The 23,566-nt window shown below is 39.3% G+C and overlaps 1 protein-coding gene across 1 annotated transcript in view; it reads left to right on the plus strand.

Annotated features, from left to right (window-relative positions):
• The window catches only part of ntf3 (neurotrophin 3), a 42,435-nt gene extending 26,161 nt beyond the window's left edge, over window positions 1–16,274 (plus strand). Inside the window, exon 2 of the mRNA XM_033989896.2 lies at window positions 14,586–16,274. Coding sequence (XP_033845787.1) covers window positions 14,586–15,446 — 861 coding nt within the window. The 3' untranslated portion in view covers window positions 15,447–16,274. The remainder of the gene's footprint in view (window positions 1–14,585) is intronic.
• Window positions 16,275–23,566: the final 7,292 nt, after the last annotated feature.

Consider the following 23,566-nt stretch of genomic DNA (forward strand, 5'->3'; position numbering starts at 1 on the left):
TTGCCCTGGTTTAGTTCTGCTCCAGTCCAGGTTTAGCTTTGCTCTAGTCCAAGTTAGTCTCAGGTTTAATCCCATGCAAGTCTGAATAATTACCTACTTGGTGGTTTTCTTGGACGCCAAGGCTATTCATGTCTTTCAGTAAGATAAACAATTTGCAACATTGCCATAGCAATTAACAATTCAAAACAAAATATTATGTGTTTTGACTGATCAAATCCCTTTTAACAGGAAGTTGAGAGCCGTAAAGTGTGACTGAGTGTAACTAAAAATGCACCAAATGAATAAACCAATCAATGCCTTATTATTAAAAGTATTTATTTGTCATAGAGGACCTTGTTCCATGACATTAAAGGCATCATGTTGACTGACAGAGGTCGCAGGTTGCAGCTTTAGTGCTAACCCCTGTGAAGCACGAGCAGTGGAGAGGCTGAGATGATGAGGGCTGAGGGGATCAAAGCAGGGGGCAGGGCAAAGGCCTGGGACCTGTAAGCTGATCATATGAAAGAGCAGGGCCAGACTCACCACCCACCAGAGGGATAGCGTATGTCTACAGAGAATAACACAGAGGGGTCATGGATTGGAGCTTTGGTAAAGAGACTGAAATGATTGGATGAGGAGATTTTTTTTTTTCATTAGTATATATATTTACTTAATTTATCTTCAAACATTTTAATCACAAACCAAACACAAACTTAGAAAACAAAACCTGCTCAGAGTACAGAAGAGGTGATAAACAAATGTCGACAAAAGAAAACACCAAATGATCAAGTAAGTAAATTGCCGGCCCTCTTCATCAAATACGTGTATGCACTTGCCGCAAAAATCAAAGGACAAAATAAAATGATTGTATCAGTGTTAGCCCGGACAGTGATCAGTACACAGACAGATCAGGGGGCTTAGACATGTGGTATTAATGTCTGTGAAGGAGGGGCACACAAATGAGATTGAGCTAAGTCTTCATGGTGTATGGTGACACTATGGTGCACTGTCAGTGGTACAACAAAAACACCACCATCTTATGATTATATCCAGTTACTGACCGCCACGTAACTTTTTGGTCAGAACCAGACTAAAGTAAAAGCATATTTTTTATTATTTTGTTTTTTATTACTCAAAAAAGCATGTGTCTTAACTATAAGCAGGCATGAATCTCCATAAACCTGACTAACCTGCCTGTTTCGATGAAAATGTTGTTCCTTTGGCTAAAAATCTTCCACAGTACGGCACAAGCTCTATGTCCATGGAAAATGTTCTGAAGTATGGTTTTAACTTTTTATTTCCATAGAATCATGCAGGTGATGCCATTTCCAGAAAGTTACATAGTGTTGGTTTAAATATATTTTATTCACATTGACTAATAAATTAATATATCATAATAATACGTGAGCAACTTTATGAAACCCAACGTTCTGTACGATGATGAAGGCACTATCATTTAGGTTTACTTTGCTGGTGTTCACATTCCATTTAAATCGCTTATTTTAACTCCTAAGTATTCCAGTTAGCTCAAAAAGATCACTTTCTAAATATTTTATTATGCCCCAGACAGACAAGGCCCATTATTTTAATACCTGACACTTTTGGCTGGTCACTCGCTTCCTCAAAGTGGTCACGCTCCGAATAAAGAATCATCATCAAATAAATTACCTCCCCAAACTTTGTCCTTGGGCAAGACACTCAACCCGCTTTGATTTCAGTGCCGATGTACACTACCGCTGTATGAATGAGTTTGTGAGAGCAAGCACAGAACAAAGTATGGGACATTGAAATTATTTATGTATTTGTTTATATCCATTTAGCCTATAGTCTCTATAAATGAAGCAGTATTCTAGTACATCATCTGGGGGCTGTAGATTTTTCAGTTTTATAACAGTGGTCTTGTGATGGGGAAATACATCGGAGAGGTGTTTCCCAGACTGTACAGATACTTCTCAGTTAACAATCAAGCCTGAGGTCTATATGTGGAGACTACACATCAGTGGGAACAGCCACAGGGGGATAATATCAACAGTGAATGAGCTTTTTATTATGGGAAATAGTCTTCACCAGAAGGGCCACTGAAGGCTGTTGTCAGTTGATTTATACAGGATGATTTGATAAAGTCTGTCACCCTCTTTATCTACTTCACGGTGTGTACTGTCACGCAGTGGGTCACGATAATTACTATATCAACATATCGTTCAATATATGAAATCTGGAATATATTTTTGGGCTCAATATTTATTGTGTGTACTTTTTTGTGAAAATGGGGAGATTTTGGATATTTTTGTTGTTTGAGCTGTAGGGGGTTGAATAACTAACTTCTATGGCTAATTATTGTTCATTCTGTTTTATTTGTTGCAGCACAGGCCTTTTGAATGTTACTGTCTATTTTAAAATGGTTTACTGGGATTATCTTGTATTGTCATTGTGTCAGTGGCATAAAGTAGTTTCAATATTATTGTTTATCGCAGTATATTTCTGTAGCAATATGCCAGGCTTCAAAATGTGTTATTGTGACAGGCCTATCAGTCACTTGGTCTGTCAATAGTAGTTGACTAGTCAGCGATGACTTTTTCCATGAGTTGACTAGTAAAGAAACTGTTTCTCTTTAAAATACATTTTTGATCAAATAAAGGTTGAAATATAGTTGCTAAAGGTTTATAGAAGAAAATATTTAATCTCTATTAAATATATAAATTTTTACCTTTTGCTCTGTGTAGTCAACGCAAGTGAGCCATTCTACTAATGCATCGGATGCAGTGTTGTGTTTCATTGTGTGTAGACTGACAGTTCAGACTTTGGCCAAATATGAGTCATAACATTTGGCATCACTTTACTCTCCCATAACTCAATGCTTCATGTACCAGAACAACAGCAGCCGCTCTATGCAAATAAGGCTCAGGTTTGATCTTTTCAAGTCTTTACATGTGTGAAAACACAATAAAATATATTTATTTATTTATTTATATATGTATTTATTTATCCCTTTTCATTAGGTCTACTAATTGAATTGTTTCATATTAATAATGTGGCATGTCCCTATTCTTGGGTTTCAGCTTTCTGTTAGATGCAACACTTTGAGGACTTTTTTCCATTCAAATGATATTATTTGTTGTTTTAAATTGTTATTCGCTATGGCAACAGTCCAGAATTTCATTCTGAAACCAGTGGATAGGGCGGCTGCTCCCATGCACTAATCTGTAGCGTGAATTTCTTACATTCTCCTCAGACCCAGAGAGAAAAGTCCTAAATGTACAGTAACTGTAAGACAATTGTTTGCATTGTGGTCTGTTGATGGATGCCTGTGCCATGCTCTGACCTGTCCTAATGCCTCCTGTCTATAAGCAGTATTATAAATCAACGTGAAATCAAACTGTGACTTTTGTTGTCATAACAAATCTAATGTTCCATGAAGTTTGTGTTTTTATGACAGGGCCACACCAGCGATCAGAAAGCCGATAGTGGAGAAACACTATAGCGTACTGTAGTGATGGTTGATTTTCATGCGTAGCTAAGCATTTCAAAGACTGAAGATGTTGTTGTTATAGTGCATGTGTTTAAGTTCTAATGTTATGCACCATGAAGTAGAATGCCAAACCTATTACTAATAAAGAAGGCATTACTTACCTCACTCATGCTATGACAGTTGATTGATGATTGATAGCTGATTCAGTGTCACCGGTTCAAAACACCTGTGGTAGAATATTCGGCCTGTCGGTTGAAAATTAATAAAGGACTATATCTAATGCTTCATCTTTCATCATCACATACAGGCAAAGCAGATTATATGACTGTGGTACGAGTGGTTGGTCATGATGTGAACAGAAGCAGTTTACCATCTTCAAAAGTGGAGAGAATGAATCATGCAATGTAAAAAGATTTTGAGTGGTCAGAAAGTGTTGAATTCAATGCATGTTTATTACACTATATTAAAGTGCAGTACAAAAGGCATTTCCGTATACATTTCTGAAACATTATAGAGTTGTTCATAATGGCAGACTGCAATGGAATGTATAATGGATTCAAATTGTATTGATTTATACATATTTATCTATTTATTTTATCCACAAAGTGTTTATATTGGTGAAAGTATGCGTTTTTTTCATTCATCTGTAAATGTGTTTTTTCTGGACTGGAGATGTCCTGAGTCCACCAGCCTCTTTCATATCTTGGTGATACCTTCTCCCACAAGAACAGCTAAGCCACGTGGTGTTGTGTTATTGGGCTCTGCAAATAAAATGGACTTGACTTGACTTGTCGGTGAATACCAGATATTCCGAGCAAAGCATTTTCATAGAATACACTCTGTCTGATGTGGCAGCTCTTCATTGTCCCACTATACTCATTGTCACTTGCATAATATTGTGTTATGCAAATAAGAAAAACTGGTGGATAGAGCCAAAACAAGCCACCCCGAGCAATTCTGGCATAGGTTCTGTGTCTGGCATGCACTCCATCAAGGGCTGACACTCTTTTCTGATGATTTCATCAAAAATGTGTGAGATAGCTCTGATCTGGTGTCATCCCAAAAGGTGGTGAGGACATAAAAAGAGGTGCACAATATGACAATAAAATGTGATATTTTTTTATACGTGATGACCATATTACAGCTTTTTGAAATATACTTTTTGAGACAATAAATGATGTAAATTTACAATTTTCAGAGTGACTGAGCTATTGCTTGGTGGTCAGATGCTAGTCATGTCTTCTTCAAACTGCTTCAGGACAGCTGTGGCTATAAATAAAAACTACTGTATTTTTTTTCTTTTTTTTTTTTTTCTTTTATGAACCCCAGCAGGTAGAAAGGTGTTGGCAAGGAGGTAGAGAGGCTAAAAGGCTGTTGGATTTGCTGCTGCAGTAGATTTGAGTATAGAGGAGGCACATACTCACTATGGCTATGACTAAAGACATTTTGTTCACATACAATGAGCATCATTCGCCCCAAACATTGCACCATGAGCCACGTGATTGTCAATCAGCTGATTGACAAACTTATTTCTATGACAACGCACTAGAGAGCCACACAAATACGTGCGCACACGCTCACTTTTCCTAACCGCAGTGGTCTTGTCTTTCACCTGTGACTAAATACACCATGAGGACTGTATGTGGAGGAGGAGTGGTGGTGGAGGAGGAAAAGCTTTTGGAACACAGACCCAGGTTCACCTACACAGACAGAGGCAGGAGGAGACTGTGGCTGATATTGAGTTGATCCAAATTGCCTCATCAAATTAATGTGTCAAAAGGCAGCTCTGCAGCACCTTTTCATGCAAATATACATGGCCGGACCTTGTTTTTTTCCCCAATTCCAAGCACTTTTACTGTCACAGTGGACTCTGTAGGTCGGCCTGATGTTGCCCGCGTTCACACCACATTCGCTCCTAATTTAATCACTCTCGGGCCGGCCGCTCAGAGCGAATGCTCTTTTATGCTGTGCTAAGTAGAGGCAGTGTGAAAACAACCTCAATTATCAGTTTTGTGTTCTTTACTGATTGTCCTACTATGAATGATACAACCACATTTTCCATTGTTTTTGTTTTGTTTCTGTTGTTGAACTATTTTAGACACTCTCTCCAAATGATTTTGAGGCCAAGGCCATCTGAACATCACATGAAGAACAAATCCTCCTCCAGCCATTTTTAGCTGAAGTGTGAAGCTCTGGCCGTAGGCTCATCTATGAAAACATCTGCACCGGGTTGAAAGACACATTTTTATTTGTTTGTGTTTATTTAGAATTACTTTCAGATTCAAAATACAAAAGTTAAAAGACACATCTGTGTGTAACGGTGAGAAGGTTATATAAACTTCAGTGAGAAGGCCTTCATCTGCAGTTATTTGTTTTTTTGTTGTTTTTTTTCTTGTGTGTGTTTTTTGTACTGTATTTTAACAGGGCGCTCATGAAAAAGACAGTCAGGTACTCTCATTGGGCCTTTCCCTCTATAAATAAAGATACATGAAACTCCAAGGGCATTAACATTTGAGACAAGGCTCAAATCTAAACCCTCTGTATATTTTGTTTTTTGCAGAGGATGTTCTGTTATCTAAATATTTGTAGCTTTTGCGATTGCGAGAAAAAAATACTTAAAAAATATATATTTAATAATAATAATAATAATAATAATAATCTAGTACTATTTTAGAATAAAATGTGTGGAAAGTTAGTCTTTGAAATGTTCCAACTTCAGGGCAAACCTCAGTCCAAGCCAGTCCATCTCTAATTTGCAGCTTGAAACCAGTTCTATTTCTAACTTAAACGGCACACATAATTATGATACTAAAAACCAAAAAAAAAAAAAACAACAACTGAATTTTAGCAAAACCACAGATGTACTTTTGTGATTTCAACTCAAATTTTATCCCACTCTGGTGCTGCTGGCGAAATTGTGTTTTTTTTTTACTGCTTTAGTCCCCATTTGGTCTAGTCCTAGTTTTTGTGACTAAATATGTTCATCATTGTCCATATTTTGTCATATTTTTACTTGATGTGGGTTATATGTTAACCATGTGCATCAAGGATTAATTCTCATATTTGTGACTTCACAAACTTGCAAGAATCCATCTTGGCAGGCTCCCACTGGTGTGATTGGGCCCAGCCGCCGGTGGCCTGGGACTGGACCAATTACATTACAGTATTGTGGTTTAAGAGGAAGCCAAAGGTGAAACAAAACACTCATAGCAACACTAACAGATGTACTTCAAACTGCTTTAACATTAATTAACATTTGTGCTTTTCTTTCAACTGGATTTCTCTGCTTGTTCTGCCATCGTTACACTCAAACCAATCAGCTTGAAGCATTTCTTTTAACATCCCAACCACTTTCAGAAAAGGCCATCTCAGACTGATAATGTGTAGAACTGAATTCAAAGTACTACACATATGAGCCAGGTTAGTTGTAGAAAGAGAAAGTATGCTTTTTTAGGTACACTTTTATTCCATTTTGAGGATAGAGCTGCCAGACAGGAGGCCTAAAGTAAAACCAAAGATAGTAAATAAGGGCTTAAAGTCGATATCAAGTGACAAAGAGATGCACTGTTGTGAAGAAAGAAAAAAGGAAGATTTGAATGTGTGCTATCTTTGTCAGAGTTGTATAATTGTGTTTTGTAAATTGATTTAGAGTAGCTATAAAAATGAGAAATACACGAAGTTTAACCTCTTGTGTATATAATTGTTCTGTATTGCTATGTTCCGAACAGGACTAACGGTTGCGTGGATCCAGATGTGCTCCCTTATTGTCCTTGAAACAGGTGCAGGTGTAATTTGCTGTCAGTCTGATGCCTCTGTCCACAACATGCTCCACTGTATTAGCCAGCATTAGCATCTGTCTGTCTGTGTAGTCTTTAACCTTGACAGCCCTCGGCAATCAGTCACATTGACTTCTCATCATAGAAGTTAGATCTAAAAATAAACAATCCCGAAAATTAGTCAAACTACAGTGAAAGACACAGGGCTGTACACACACACAGACACTGTAAAGCTAATATCTACTTTACGCGTTTCCCCAAATTTCGTTTTAAAGGTGTACTATGTAACTTTTCTAATGGGGGTTCCGCTACCTGTAGTTTCATGTCATTACTTTGCCTCTATGTTCCACAGTAAGGCTTTATGTGTATCCATTGCATTCATTTAAATACAGGTGTGGTGGTTTTATTGCTGCAAAATTCCTTAAAAACATACAATTTTATAGTGAGTGCGGTGTTCTTTCCACAGACCCGAGCTGTAACGTAGACTGATGATGTCACCTGCTTGTCTCCATGGAGATTGGTTTAAGGTGTGGATCATTTTAGGCAAAGCAATTACATCAGCGGAGACAAGCAGGAGGTGGAACTGGGCTTAGTAATTCTTTAATTGTTATTTCTTGTATTGCTACTGCAGTCATCATAGATACTCAACCTCCTTTGCTCACTCCAGTCATATATTAGAATCAGATTACGACAGGAAGGGCATCCAGGTTAAAAACAAATCAGTCTATGCAACAATAACTGGTTTTATGTGGCAACCCTACTGAATTAACTGACTAGTCAAAGAGAGAGAAGGATGTAATGTGTTAAAATTGGGTAAAGTATAGGAAGTATATATTATGTTGTTCTGGCTTTGCGTACACAGTTACAGAGAATAACTTAATAACTGCGTCATTGTTCAAACAGGTTAGATGAGTAGGAAGTATGAGATCCAGTATCATTGTTTTTGTTATTTGATATTCTCAGTAGTAACAATGTAAATAGTTTGGGTTTCCGACTGAGGGTTGAAATTGAGTTGAACTGTCTCAAAAAAAAACAAAAAACCTCCTCAAACCTGCTTTTAGTTCTTATTTTAGACTTTAACTAGTTTTGTGGTTCTGTCCTGTTGGTTTAGTTTACATTCAGACAATGTTCACTCACACAGCACAAAATCTGACATTGTATTGTATCTTTTCTGAAGGAGCACTTGATGTCAAACGTTTTAGAATCACATGCTTGTAATAATATTTTGTCAATATTGATTTAGACTTAATAAGTTTTAAAAATAAGTTTGTTTTCCAAATCATGTAGAGGCTTTCAGCTTGCATCTTCTCCCTGTGTCTGTCTGAATAGGTTTCGGCCTATAATTTGCCCTAATCAACCTAAATCAAGCGGGGCACTGCACTACATGTAGTAGATGGGAAGCTGATTAACCTAGACTTCTTTTGAGTAGTTAATCCAGCATTTGGCATTTGACACCACGACTGACTGAGCTGTGCTGTATTGTCATTAGCCCATCTCTCAGTCTCTCAGAGCAGTTGTATAAGAGTCTAGAGGTTACAGTGATGAACAGCTGTTTGCCTCGTTTATCGCAGGGGTTACGTTCTAAAAATAGCCCGTAATAGGTGAAGTCCGTGAAGTAGTCAACTTTATTTTTTTACAATTATTATATATGTTTCAAGGCTGTAAAACCCCTCACCACGCACTTTATACACTCTTCTCAGACAGGCATTAACATTTTTCACATTTCAGAACGTTTCATTGATATTGTGGGTTTTGTCAGGGAGGAAACTTGCAAACATACAGCACTTCAGAGTCACACCGCTAGCGATCAAACATTTATGTAAGTTTGGCAAGCTGAACTCATTCTGTACTGTACAGGAGACACAGCATGGAGGACAATGATTGACAATGGTCTACAGTCCCTTAGCCAATCAGGATGCAGAAAATGCTCTAATAAAAAAGAAAAAAAAAGAAATATTGCACAAAAAAAATCCACAAAACAGCGAGGCCGCAAAAGGTGAACCACAATATAGCGAGGGACCACTGTACAACTATGTCACCTTCACATATCTATGGGCAGCAGGGTCACATCCACCTTGAAAGTAATAATCTGCTTATTATAGCAATCAGTTTGGTTTTACACCAGGCAGTTTTGCATTTCATTTGGGTGGTAAATAATGCCAAAGGTTATATTTTAATCAATTTTTTAAAGTTTTTGTTTCTAGAAAAAATACAATAAAAAACATTTGTGAAAGAACTTGCCTCTCGATGGTGTCAGCTGCTTGTCTCCATAGAAACATTTAATACTGTGAAACATTCAGCAGTAACATCGCCAAGGAGAGAAGCAGGTGCAGCGGAGCCTCCAGCGGAAAAGTTAGTGCAACTTCACAAGAAAGGACTTGGTTCTGCTTTCAATACAATTTAAAAACACAATATTGTGCAATTGTCAGTCAGCATCATCTACTCTTATAAGATTCATCCTGCCATACAGAATCAGGATGTTCACCAAAACACATGTGATTTTTATCAAGATAAAAATGATTCATTCCAGGCTAAATCTGTGCCTGTATTATCAGCTTCTTATTTTTAGTGCAAGTGATGAGACTGAAGAGATATAAACAGCTCGTAACAGTGGCAGAAACAGGAAGTCAACAGCAGCTGAAACATGTGGAGATGAATGAGGAAACATTAGTGACGTTTTCTATGAAACACTGACTAAAAGGAAACATAGTTAAGACTCCCCCGCAGGCCTGATACTTCCTGTGGGGATTAAATGTGCTACACTACACATCTGCTACACAGCTGGATGTGGTAATAGTACTACTACTAATACTAGTACGACGCAGATCTTGGTAAAAGAGACAATGCCAAAACTTAATAGTAACCCCACCACCACTGCTACTGCTATTACTACTACTGCTGCTGCTGCTGCTACAAGACGTAGTGCTTGGAATATATAGGCAAAAAAGTATTTAGTCAGCCACCAACTGTGCTCCCACTTAAGATAATAGAGGCTTATAATTTTCATCATAGGTAAACTTCAACTATAAGAGACAAAATGAGAAAAATAAAATCCAGAAAATCACATTGTCTGATTTTTTAAGAATTTATTTGCAAATTATAGTGGAAAATAAGTATTTGGTCAATAACAAAAAGTCATCTCAATACAATTGTTATATACCCTTTGTTGGCAATGACAAAGGTCAAATGTTTTCACACTGTTGCTGTAGTTCGGCCCATTCCTCCTGCAGATCTCCTCTAGAGCAGTGATGTTTTGGGGCTGTTGCTGGGCAACACGGCCTTTTAACTCCCTCCAAAGATTTTCTATGGTGTTGAGATTTGGAGACTGGTTAGGCCACTCGAGGACCTTGAAATGCTTCTTACGAAGCCACTCCTTCGTTGCCCGGGCGGTGTGTTTGGGATCATTGTCATACTGAAAGACCCAGCCACATTTCATCTTCAATGCCCTTGCTGATGGAAATAGGTTTTCACTCAAAATCTCACGATACATGGCCCCATTCATTCTTTTCTTTACATGGATCAGTAATCCTGGTCCCTTTGCAGGAAAACAACCCCAAAGCATGACGTTTCCACCCCCATGCTTCACAGTAGGTATGGCGTTCTTTGGATGCAACTCAGCATTCTTTTTCCTCCAAACACGACAAGTTGAGTTTTTACCAAAAGGTTCTGTTTTGGTTTCATCTGACCATATGACATTCTCCCAATCCTCTTCTGGATCATTTAAACATTCTCTAGCAAACTTCAGATGGGCCTGGACATGCACTGGCTTAAGCAGGGGGACATGTCTGGCACTGCAGGATTTGAGTCCCTGGTGGTGTAGTGTGTTAGTGATGGTAGCCTTTGTTACTTCAGTCCCAGCTCTCTGCAGGTCATTCACTAGGTTCCTCCCCGTGTTATTCTGGGATTTTTGCTCACTGTTCTTGTGATCATTTTGTCCTCACGGGGTGAGATCTTGCATGGAGCCCCAGGTTGTCTTCTATGTCTTCCATTTTCTAATAATTACTCCCACAGTTGATTTCTTCACACCAAGCTGCTCGCCTATTGCAGATTCAGTCTTCCCAGCCTGGTGCAGGTCTACAATTTTGTTTCTGGTGTCCTTTGACAGCTCTTTGGTCTTGGCCATAGTGGAGTTTGGAGTCTGACTGTTTGAGGTTGTGGACAGGTGTCTTTTATACTGATAACGAGTTCAAACAGGTGCCATTAATACAGGCAACAAATGGAAGACAGAAGGAGCCTTTTAAAGAAGAAGTTACAGGTCTGTGAGAGCCAGAAATCTCGCTTCTTTGTAGGTGACCAAACCTACACTTATTTTACTTACTTATGGTACTTATTTTACCAAGGAATTTCCCAAATAATTCATTAAAAATCCTATAATGTGATTTCCTGGATTCTTTCCCCTCATTCTGTCTCTCATAGCTGAAGTGTACCTATGATGGAAATTACAGGCCTCTCTCATCTTTTTAAGTGGGAGAACTTGCACAATTGGTGGCTGACTAAATACTTTTTTGCCTCACTGTACAATTTTTGCAAAATTGTATAGAGAAATGTTTTATGTACATAGACATAAATCTGAATCACCAATTAGCAAGATATTTATCCTGACTGCTATTCCAAACTTAGTGGTAAATATGTAACTTTTTTTTTTTTTTTTTTTTTTTTTTTTTTTTTGTCATTTGAATATATTAGGAAACTTCACAGCTGATCCAATGCAAGTGTAGTTTGGTATATTTAGCAAAAAATGTTTCCAAACTTAAAATCCATTTGATTTACTTTAACATGTATAAAGTACATGTTACAGTGCAATGTAGAGACTTGTACTATGACCGTAAAAATGCTTGCCTAAACCGTTATTTAAGAGTTGTGACTCAGAATGATAAGTAGTAATTTGTCAGAGAGCGTTGTCAGTGAATGTAATGGTGCAGTATGCCAAAGTACAAGTTTATACATGAAACTTGTACTCACAAAGGATTCAGACTAACAGCTTAAATATCATTGGTTGTGTGTTTTTCGGCTGAATGCAGCTGAAATGACTCATAACTGGAGAGTTTGTCTATCTAATATAATAATTCATTAAATGTCAGGAGTGAATCCTTATGTCTTGGTTCATGAAATTGCTCTAAATAATGACACATTTTTATGTATATTAGAATGCCAAAGATATCTGAAGCTTGTCTCAGCAGCTTTGAGCCTAGAGGGACGTATGTAGATGTGTCGGAGGTTGTCCTCAGAGGACTCTACCATTTTATACTTTTAAAGCCTCTAGTCACATTTTGTTCATGTTTACGTCCTTTCTATACATTCTTAAACTTGCATACGTAGTTTCTCCCACCTGCTTATCTCCACAGAGACACACGCTCACTTCGCCTATAGCTGTGGTATGTTCTTTCACCTCTGAGGACTGAGAACAACGACACATAGACAGACCCAGCCTCACTTGCACAGACAGAGGCAGGAGGAGATTGTTGCTGATATCAAGTTGATCCAAATTGCCACATTTGACAAATGTGTCAAACAACAGCTCTGCAGCACCCATTCATACAAATATATGTGATCTGGGCACTTTTTGCCTAATTCCAAGTACTTTTACTGCCATAGTGGACTGCGTAGGTCAACCCAAGGTCGGTCACGTTCACACCACACTTGCCCCACTCCAGAGTGCAAGTGGAGCCACTCTAAGATCTCCTGCTTGAAGCGCTCTTGGACCGGCTCTGGACCAGAATGTGACTACTGGGTTCACACCGACCCAAGTGCACTGCACTCGGAGCGAATACTCTTTTACGTTGACCTAACTAGTGGGAGTGTGGAAATGACCAAACACACCTATTTGTTTAAAGGTTCTATTGTTCAGTTGGCTAAGAAGAAATACATGGTTTGAGAGGCGAGTTAAAAGACAATCTATTGAACAGGGCTGGGTGGGGGCTTAGACATCTTTTATCTCCTATTTATAACGCCATCCTTAGACCTAAATCAAAACAAGGAAAACAATAGTGATTATGGTCAGTATGCTAATAGGTGTGAGAGCATCCATTAGGGGCCTGAATAATAATGCTAAATATGACTCAGTCACAGTTCAGTGCAGTTTAACAGAAACTGTAAACAAATAGGTGTGTTAGTTTCAGTGTAGTGTCTCCTCCCTTCAGTTAGATTTAAAGCAGTGTCCACCAGTAATCTGACCAGGACTGAAGAAGCCACTTGGATGAGCAAGGGAACATTTTGGGTGACTGAGCGATTATACAAACCTCCATGGAGATAGATAAGTTCATGCAGAACAAGGGAACAAAATCTCCATGGAGACTGGAGATGAATAGGTGGCAGACTCCCCCAATCAGAAAAGTTACATAGAGCACCCTTAAGTCACTTAAATGGTACTTAAAAAGACAAATAAGTTCTTGGTCTGAAAAGGTTGGCAAGCACTGGACTATACATATTTCTCTGTAACACTACTTCCTTCCAAATATTTGAGCGTTTAAATCAATCATTCACAGTATTGTACATGCACATTCCTTCATTGGATATGCTTTCAAAAATGGCATTAGATCTGGGCTGTCTGTTTCTTTTAAGTGATGAGTGTAAATACTAAGAACACTTTAGACTTAAAACATTCTCATTTGTTTGAGAATCTGCGCTGAGAGCTCTGGGAGCACTTTTCAGCAGCTCTAGATCTGGACTCAAACAAAAGGAAATATTTTTGCCAGACAGGGATCATCCAGTCTCTGTCAGAGACTCCAGGGCAGACTGTTTCACAACACAGAGATGGGTTTACATGTGTGCTTGATAGACTCACCGTGGAGAGGTGCTGGCCTTTCATGTAAATCATGTACAGAACTGTGTGGGATCTGTTTGCAGTGAGATCTCCCGCTAGGTACTCCTCACTATAATCCTGGAGAATGGTCACCACTTCCAACAGCAGCATTGAATGTTTAAGTGCATGGAACAGCCAACTATATTAATCTTTTTCTGACATGCTCCTGCTGACAATTCAACCTAGAAATCAGATGTTAATCATATTTTGGTGAGTTTGTAACCGCAGCCGCTGACAGAAGTTAGAAAAGCAATGTAAGGGAATGTATGAAATTATCTTCTCCTAGAACCTCGACACTGGTGAGAATGAGTAGGAGGAGGACAGTCTGAGGCGGCTGATGGAAAGGCAGGTAGCAGAGTGTAGTATTCATGGCAGAGGGGAGAGAGACTGCATTTATATGACATGCTTTGGGAGGCAAAGTAAAGGCAGCAGCAGACAGGTATTAAGCTGTCTTTGTATTTATGTATTTATTAACATCCCTTCTACCTCAGGATTACAAACTTAATCTTAGCAAAACCACCTGCAGAAGTAAAATGTCATTTTTCTGTTGTGTGTGCAGGTCTTACAGGTGAATCTAGTGATGTCGATCCTGCTCTATGTTATGGTCCTCGTGTACCTCTATGGCATCCAGGCGACCACCATGGACCACAACAGCCGCAGACAACAGGAGCAGCCTCAGCAGCCCAGCGCCGACCCCCTCAACTCCCTCATCATTCAACTTCTCCAGGCCGACCTCACCCGCGGCAAATCCAAAACACACCAGGACCAACAGGACGGGAGCAGGAACCCCGAAATCCATGACATCCAGGATACTTTACCGCCTTTACCCCCTAATCTTTCACTAGGGGGCGACAGCATGGATGAGCAATGGGACACAGAGGATGTATTGAACCAAAACGTTATGGTGGTGCATTCGGAGCTACTTCGGCAACATAAAAGATACCATTCACCTCGTGTTTTGTTAAGCGATCGGCCACCGTTGCAGCCTCCTCCGTTGTATATTTCGGATGATTTTGCTAGCGGAACGTCCGAAGGCGGGAACAGAACCAGGAAGAAACGTTACGCAGAGCATCGGAGCTATAGAGGGGAGTACTCAGTTTGTGATAGCCAGAGTCGATGGGTCACAGATCGGACGGAGGCGGTGGATGATAGGGGGTCACTGGTTACCGTCCTGGCAAAAATACGAACCAACGCCAGGGAGGATATTAAACAGTACTTTTATGAAACGCGTTGTCAAAGTCCGCGGCCGTCCAAAGGGGGATGCAGAGGAATTGACAGCAAAAACTGGAATTCACAATGCAAGACAACGCAGACTTTTGTTAGGGCTTTGACTCAAGTTCGAAACGCAGTGGGGTGGAGGTGGATACGCATTGACACTTCATGCGTTTGTGCGTTATCGAGAAAACGACGTCGGACGTAAAAAAGAGTTATTTCTAACCATTGAACTTCTTGTAGGATTTAAACTCCTATTGGGAATATGTGTCAAATTAAGGATACTACGGATGCTAAGGCCACATTCCACTGCCACATGCTGGGACAAGCTCCAGAACTTGTGGGGGCAAATGTAAATATATAAGTTAATTAAATTATATTAAAAATGCATGTAGATTATACATGTTTATCTATCTATATATGATGTATGAATATATTTGTGTTATTTATTGAAAAAAGAAATGTCTAAATGTCTATAAAACAAGCTCTACTCAAACAGAGGTGCTTCACAGTGACTTGTGCCTTGACCAGTGGCTGAAATTGCACTGGTTTCAATTATTAAGAAGCAGGGCAAAAACATACAAAATATTACTAAGTGTCCATTATAGAGAAAAGGCCTGGGACAATGGTGAAGAAGGTTGTATGTTCTTTGGTCTAAACTACAGTGTCATACCTCAGTGTCATGTTGTTAGTTGAAAAGTATTTTGGTGAGAGAGAAGGCCCTGTTTGCACAACAACATGTTTTAATAATGATTTGGAGTTCATTCACACAATAGTTAAATGTAAGGTTTGAAGATTTAGTTGTAATGTTGTTGATTCATGCAAGGAAGATACAAATATTTAATAGTATGCCAGAACAGAACTCATTCAAGTTTAATTTTCATGGAATAAATTGAATTGTCACCAGCTCTCTTAATTCAGATCAGATTTGATTCTTTGATGAGGAAAAATAATTTACATCTCTATAAACATCACCCAGATGCTGGATTTTTTACTTCAATCAGTCCACTAATATTTAACAGCCTTCAACTTCTTACATAATCTAAAAGCAACAATACGCTGTTATGATGTATTAAAAAAGATTTCTTCTTGGCAACTCATGACAGAGTGTGTTTTATGTTACTGTAAATGGTGGCAAAAACAGACTTTATTTTGAATTTTTGTAAAACTGTTGTTGTGTAAATGGTCGACTGTAATAAGTTGCATCAGTTGTGTTAAATGGAAGGGTCCAGTGCATGATTATAATTAGTCTGAAAAATCTATAATGAGGCAGTGAAATACGAAGGGGACACAGGAAGCACCACACTTGGCCTCCTCTCTGCTGTTTCCACAAGGGGTCAACTTAGGTCAAATGCTTGGGATTTCATTACTATACAAGGAAAATGTATTTCTTTTTTTCGTTTAATACCCAATGTTACAATGCCATACAAACAATTAGGGTTCAAACATGGTAACTGTGGGAGGCCAAACTAAACAAATGTGTTGTAAAGGAAAAAGCAATGGAAAAGGACAATGATTTGATTTTGATAGATATCGTATATAATCTGATCAAGCATAATATTATGACCACTGATAGAAGTTTTAATACATTTTTTACATATTTTGTAAATCCTAAGCCCTAGTATTACTTGGTGTCATATTGTAACAAAAATTGCCCAACCATTATTATCAAAGTTTATGTGTTAAAAGCTTAAAACATAGATGTAATTTGAGTCATTATAATTATTTTATTATGCTTATTTTATTTATTGCATAAATAAACTGAAGAGTTACATCTGTACAGCTCCCATAGCTTACCAACCAAACATCAAAAACATCAAAATTTTGCCTAAATAGCTTGAACCCATGAATACATTGATGGTATGAATGGAGTTAGATAATATATTCGCTATAGCTTAAATTGAAGCATTTTCAGCATTTTTGAGTGGTCATTTCCAGATAGAAGAAACAATTATCACCAAATTAACATTTGGATGCATTTGGATGCATAGCTGTCAGATGTCCAATAATGTTTTGCTTGATCAGTGAATAAGAGGGAAACGCATGTAGATCATATGGGAGTTTGTGTGAATGTGAGATTGTAGTTGGACAGTGATATGGGCCAGGCAACTTTAGCGTGACAACAGCAGATGTTTGAGATTATAGAGAACCATGAGTCATGATAAGTGTCATTCACAGCAATAATCTGCTCCAAGGGCCACTGTGTCAAAACGAACTTCAGGAATAAAGTTTTTTCCTTCCTATTAAATCCTCATGTTCTGTCGTTACTGTCAACAGTTATGTCAATGATTATGTCTAGTTAGCCTAGAAGCTTGACAAATATGCATTTTGTTCATGTTCAAAAAGTTCAGTTGAAGAATTTTGGCAAGTTTAGTGAGTAAGGTATTTGCTGTCACTTGTGGTCAATTTATCAGACAATTTTTTTTGCATGATTCTGTTTTTGACAGGAAATGCAATCCATCAGCCATTTTATGAACCTTTTGATTTACTATATAATGTTTGACCAAACTTTCAACCTCATTATGATTTGGTAGATTACATCTAAAGGTGCACTACTGAAGGATGATCTACCTGCTTCTGCTACTGCTTTGCCACACTAACTTCTATCTCACATTAATCCAACTCTGTATTTTTATTGCAAATAAAAAATAAATGCCCTAAAACATAAGTATTTCTTAGTGTGCACCAGAAAAAAGGCACCTTTAAATATGCAACAGAGCTCAACTTGGTGTGGCACAAAACATACCAGTTCAATACTCCACCTACTGGCTGGAGATAGCATTTTAAAAGCAGGTTAACATCTTAATGTTACATGTGGATTGCAGCCACATCAGCTAATATGAATGTATGTGTTTAGTCAATACATTGCTGACAAAACCCAATTCCACAATTATAGATTTCAATAATAAAATGGTTTTAGAATTATAAGAATATAATATATAATATTGAATATAACAATGCAATGACTTGATGAATATGGCTCCTGCTGTTTAGTTGTTTGCACATTGGTTCTTTAATTATGAATTAGGTCAAATATTTTTTTTTGTTTTCTATTGTGCCTGAGAAAATGGTCTTGTGATTTCTGAGTTTTGAAAAACACTGTATTAATTTTGAGGCCGGAGGGTCATCTGAGAGATCCATGCTTCAATCAATCATTCAAAGTTCCTCCAGTTTTTTGTGGATCAGGACCACATGAAGTTGTTGTAAGAATAATAAAACAAATCTTATAAAAGTAGTCATATTTTGATAATATTTGCTTTTATGTATTTTATACTGTACAAAACACAACATCAAACGTAATCAAATGTTGCTTTTGATATTAAAACAGAGCATGTGACCAGGCGGGAGGCGAGAGGCTGAAATGTTGGTTGCAGGTAAAAAGTACAAAAAAACGCATACTTTACCTGGCCAAGGTACACATACTAATACTCTCTTTCCTTAATAATCTCCATCTTAAATCCACTGGATTTTGTTACTTTGACAGTTAAGTGTGACTTCCAAGAGTCACCACAGCCATTTTGAAATATGTGCAGCCTAAAGTTCCATCGGAAATTCCAAACAGTAATTTGCTGGTATTGCTACAAATCATGTAGGCTACACACAGTAAATGCTGGGTTAAGGAAAGGTCAACATCAGTTGCTATTTCCTACTTAGCATAATCCGTATTTTCATTGGTTTTGGAATATAATATTTTAATGACTGGGCTAATCTTAGCATTAGCCTAGTGTAGTGAGCTACCGACTTAGCAAAGGCCAAAGTGCATTTGCTCTAGCCTTCAAATGCATTTTTCTCTGACAATCCCAAACTGGTGACAGCTGCGCCCAATAAATAAAGTGTGTGTGATAAAGCAGTGGTATATTTTTAAAGACAGTTTGTCACAACTGAAATTCTTTCTCATATGTTTAAACATGAAGGATTTGCTGTTCCTATGGGAAACGTATATATCTCATTCTTTCATGCCAAAAACTCAGAGGATTAAGGGTTCTTCACAGGGGCAGGTCTTTACTTCAGACATTCTCCGAAAACAGCTTTAAGAAATCCACTAATACCACTTTTTAACAGCAGCAGGACACATGTCCATTTATGGTCGTCATGTGTTTGAGTGTTGCACAAAAATAACTGAGGTGCAGTTAATCGTCGCTTTGAGTATGTCGAGGGATTCTTCAAAAGCTTTAAAATATGCCACACTTTAAGAAAATAACAGTACTTACATTTATGCAACATAAAACAGTGCATTCCAGTTACTGACCTATTTTGAGAGGAAATAGGTGAATTAATGCAGATTTTGATGCTTAGACCTTAAACATACAAAGCCAAATAATAGGATTTAGGCTATTTTAAAAAATCTTTTGTGTAAAATATAACACATTAACACAGTGGGTTTTAATGTGTGGATGTACTGCAGCATAGCTTCATGCTACAGCACGTACCAAACATAGATTTAGTATTTATTTCTTTGCCTCACCTTTACACCCAATACATGCCACTTCTTGTTGTGTGATAAACATGACAGCTGCTGTCATCGTATGTGATTACTTATTCCATTTTTTGCATACAAGTATAACAAGCAACAAATAAAACGCATTTGATCAAATTGGCAGTTGTAATAATGAGCCACTAACCACTCACATGCATTAATGGAAACTGCATCATAAATCACTTGTTTGCCTTTTAATCAGTAAGTCACAGAGAGTTCAGGTCTAGAAGCATTTACCCCAGCAAAAAACATGAGTGGTGCCAGGATCAAATAACCTCAGTCTTATGGGATTGCTGTGTCTTGGCCTGCAGTATTGATGTTGGCACTGCTTGACAGAGGCACCCCTACACCGAGGAGGTTAATTGGGTGACAATGGGAGGTCTGTGCGCACACGCCTTAACAGGAAGTGCAGGAAATAAGGAGCAGTTTGGACCATCAGCAGGTGAGGAGTAGTGAAGGACATTTTGAAACGCTTGTGGGTGCGTTAACATGTGAACCTGCTACCATATGGAGTTAAACGCTGCGCTGACCACCCACTGAGACCCCAACAGACAAGTGTGAAACAGACAGATGAAATGGATGACTCTGCTGGGAATCTACAACAAATATCCCCTCTAGTAAGGTCACATACTTCAACACAAAATGATCGCTAACCAAATTTAAATGGAAAACACCAGCTTCACCACATATATAAAAAAATAAAATAAAAATCTGATCAATATAAAATTTCAGAAAAAAAAATGGATCCAGGATGTTTTAAGGTGCACCGCATAATTTTTGTTGGCGGATACGGCACCTGTTTCCACATTATGGCATTAAATTTGATACCTTCATGGAGGCACGCAATTGGCACCACCAGGCCAAGTTAAAGGTTAGATTTGTGGAGAGGTGAAGACACTCCCAGCTAGAACTCACACTTTTCAAGGTATTTCTGAGCAATAAAGTTCCTCTGAGCTGCAAGTTGCCATGGAGAAGAATTCAGTAAGCAAGGTTTAACTAAAGAACCAGAACACGTTACAAAACCACATAGGGGCAGTATGATGCGTGTTGTGCTATGATGCTGTTACAAAGGTTCTCTTATGGGCATGGCTTTAAGCTATGACTATGTGTGATGATCGAATGTTGTACATTTATTTTCTTCATCATGATCAGACCCAGAGAATGGGGTCTTTGTATAAGCTCTCAAGCCCCAAAATCACAGCACTTCCAGCAGCCATGGTGTCAAAACAACTGTGAAATCACATTGATAGTTTTAGTTCTATGAGTGTGCACAGAACATGATCAGTGTGTGATATGCTTTATTCAACAACAAGGTCAAATTTTCAAAAATAAATAAAACAGTTCCAGATGTTTATGGGGACTGATGGGATTACAGATGTTGACAATGGAACAGGGCAATCGTGCATGTACTTGCTTTAGAGTTATTGCTTCTGTAATATTAATGTCCTTGTGCTGTTCTTATTTGGTGGTGAGTCAAAAATTAATTTAAACCTAGACAATAGAGCTATTCTATTCATATCTAAGGAAAAAAAAAAATCCCTCCAGAACCACTCCTGATCCCTGATGGCATTGAAGTGATGTTAGATGCAACCATCTGCTGAGGTTGTCTGTCAGTTTTTCCTCCATTTTTCCCTCCATTTTGCCTGTTGTGACCAGATGTTCTTGGGACTCATCACATCCTCATCACATGCCCAAAGAATGTAGCCTGGCTGCGGCTGATCTTATTGGAGAGGGCCCTTTGTGTTCCTGTTAATTTTAATATATCTTCACTGGTAACTTTGTTTGTTACTTCCCAATACCTCTATGAACAGTAACAAAACAAGGATGGTGACGTCATCCATTACAGAGCAGCTAGGGCTGGAGCCAGACCTGGGGTTGGGGCTTGAATGCCTCTGCCCACGGAGCCCAGCTGGGCTCAGCCCAACAGAATGACATGGGTCCACCCTTCTGTGGGCTCACCATCCACAGAGGGTTTCATAGGGGTCAGGTGCAAAGAAGATTCCGCAGCAGTTGAGGATGGGTGTCTTGGTGACCCAGTCCACAGTCACAGCTGATGGTAGCTATGGTCACAAGGTCTCTGGTGCCCATCGTGGTGGCAATCCCAGAACCCAGTGGTGGATGGTGGAAATAAGGGAAATAGCCAAGCTGAAGAAGGCGTCCTATCAGGCCCTGTTGGCTTGTAGGACTCCTGAGACAGCAGACAGGTACCGTCAGGCCAAGCGTGCTGCAGCCCGTGCAGCCACAGAGGCAAAAACTCAGGGTTGGGAGAAGTTCAGGGAGGCCACAGAGGAGGACTATCGGTCAGCCTCAAAAAAATTCTCGACGCCTCAGGAGGGGGAAGCAGTGTTTCACCAGCACTGTTTACAATGTGTGTGGAAAGCTGCTGTCCTCAACTAGGGACGTTGTTGGATGGTGGAAAGAGTCATCCATCACCCTGGCTGAAGTCACTGAGGTGGTTGGTAAGCTCCTCGGAGGCAAGGCTCCGGAGTTGAATGAGATCCGTCCTGAGTATCTTAAATCTCTGGATGTTGTGGGACTGTCTTGCCTGACACGCCTCTGCAACATCGCGTGGCGGGGGCAATGCCTGTGGAATGGCCGATCGGGGTGGTGGTCCCTCTATTTAAGAAGGAGGACCAGAAGATGTGTTCCAGTAACAAGGGAATCATTCCAGAGTACTGGAGAGGAGAATCCGACCGATAGTCTTGGATTCAGGAGTAGTGTGGTTTTTGTCCCGGTCGCAGAACACTGGACCAGCTTTATAGTCTCCATCGGGTCATTGAGGGTTCATGGGAGTTTGCCCAACCAGTCCACATGTGCTTTGTGGATCTGGAGAAGGCATTCCACCGTGTCCCTCGTGGTGTCCTGTGTGGGGTGCTCCGGGAGTATTAGGTCTGGGGCCCTTTACCAAGGGCTGTCCGGTCTCTGTATGACCGGAGCAGGAGCTGTGTTCGCATGGCCGACCCTAAGTCAAACCTTTTCCTAGTGCACCAGGGCTGCCCTTTGTCACCGGTTCTGTTCATTGTTTTTATGGACAGAATTTCTAGGAGCAGTCAGGGGCTGGAGGGGGTCTGGTTTGGGGACCACAGGATCTCATCACTGCTGTTTGCAGATGATGTTGTCCTGATGACTTCATCGAATAAGCTGAGTGTGCAGCAGCTGGGATGAAAATCAGCTCCTCCAAATCCGAGGCCATGTTTCTCGACTGGAAAAAGATGGCTTGCCCTCTCCAGGTGGATGGGGAGTCCCTGCCTCAAATGGAGGAGCTCAAATATCTCGGATAGAGCATATTTCAGGATTTGAACTATATAGCACTCCAACACTTCCTGGTTTTAATTGAGAGTTCCCTGTTTGCGAGGGTCTTGCTGATGGCAAGTGTTCATTTCTTGATCTATATCATTAATTTAACATAGCATTGGGGGGACTTTTCATCTGAGCTCAACAGTGCAGTATTTGAAACTGTGGATAGAGAAGTTTAGCTTAGGTGGCATTACTTTTTTCTTAGATCAGTGAGATAGCTTTTTAGGGTAAATAACATTTTTCTTCTTCAGTTGTCACACTGTACCACAAATGGTTCTATGCTGGTGGTTCTTGGGTGTAGTCAAATATTTTGGTTGAAACAGTCTGCAGTGTTTGGACCGGTTCATGGATTTAAATGGAGCAAAATTAACAGTGACAAGAGAAGTACGACCAGCTGGTGCATTCGGCTCCAGAAGACTGAAATGCTAATTGCCAAAAAAGATTCCTCCACCACATCATCTCCAACACAGCAGCAAAATCATCCTCAGATTCTCTATGTCCTTTTCCTTGGAAATATGTTCCCCAATCATGTTTTCATGTTTTTCGTCACTGAA

The sequence above is a fragment of the Periophthalmus magnuspinnatus genome, chromosome 23, assembly GCF_009829125.3.
Source record: "Periophthalmus magnuspinnatus isolate fPerMag1 chromosome 23, fPerMag1.2.pri, whole genome shotgun sequence".
In the NCBI taxonomy this organism is placed as follows: Eukaryota; Metazoa; Chordata; class Actinopteri; order Gobiiformes; family Gobiidae; genus Periophthalmus; species Periophthalmus magnuspinnatus.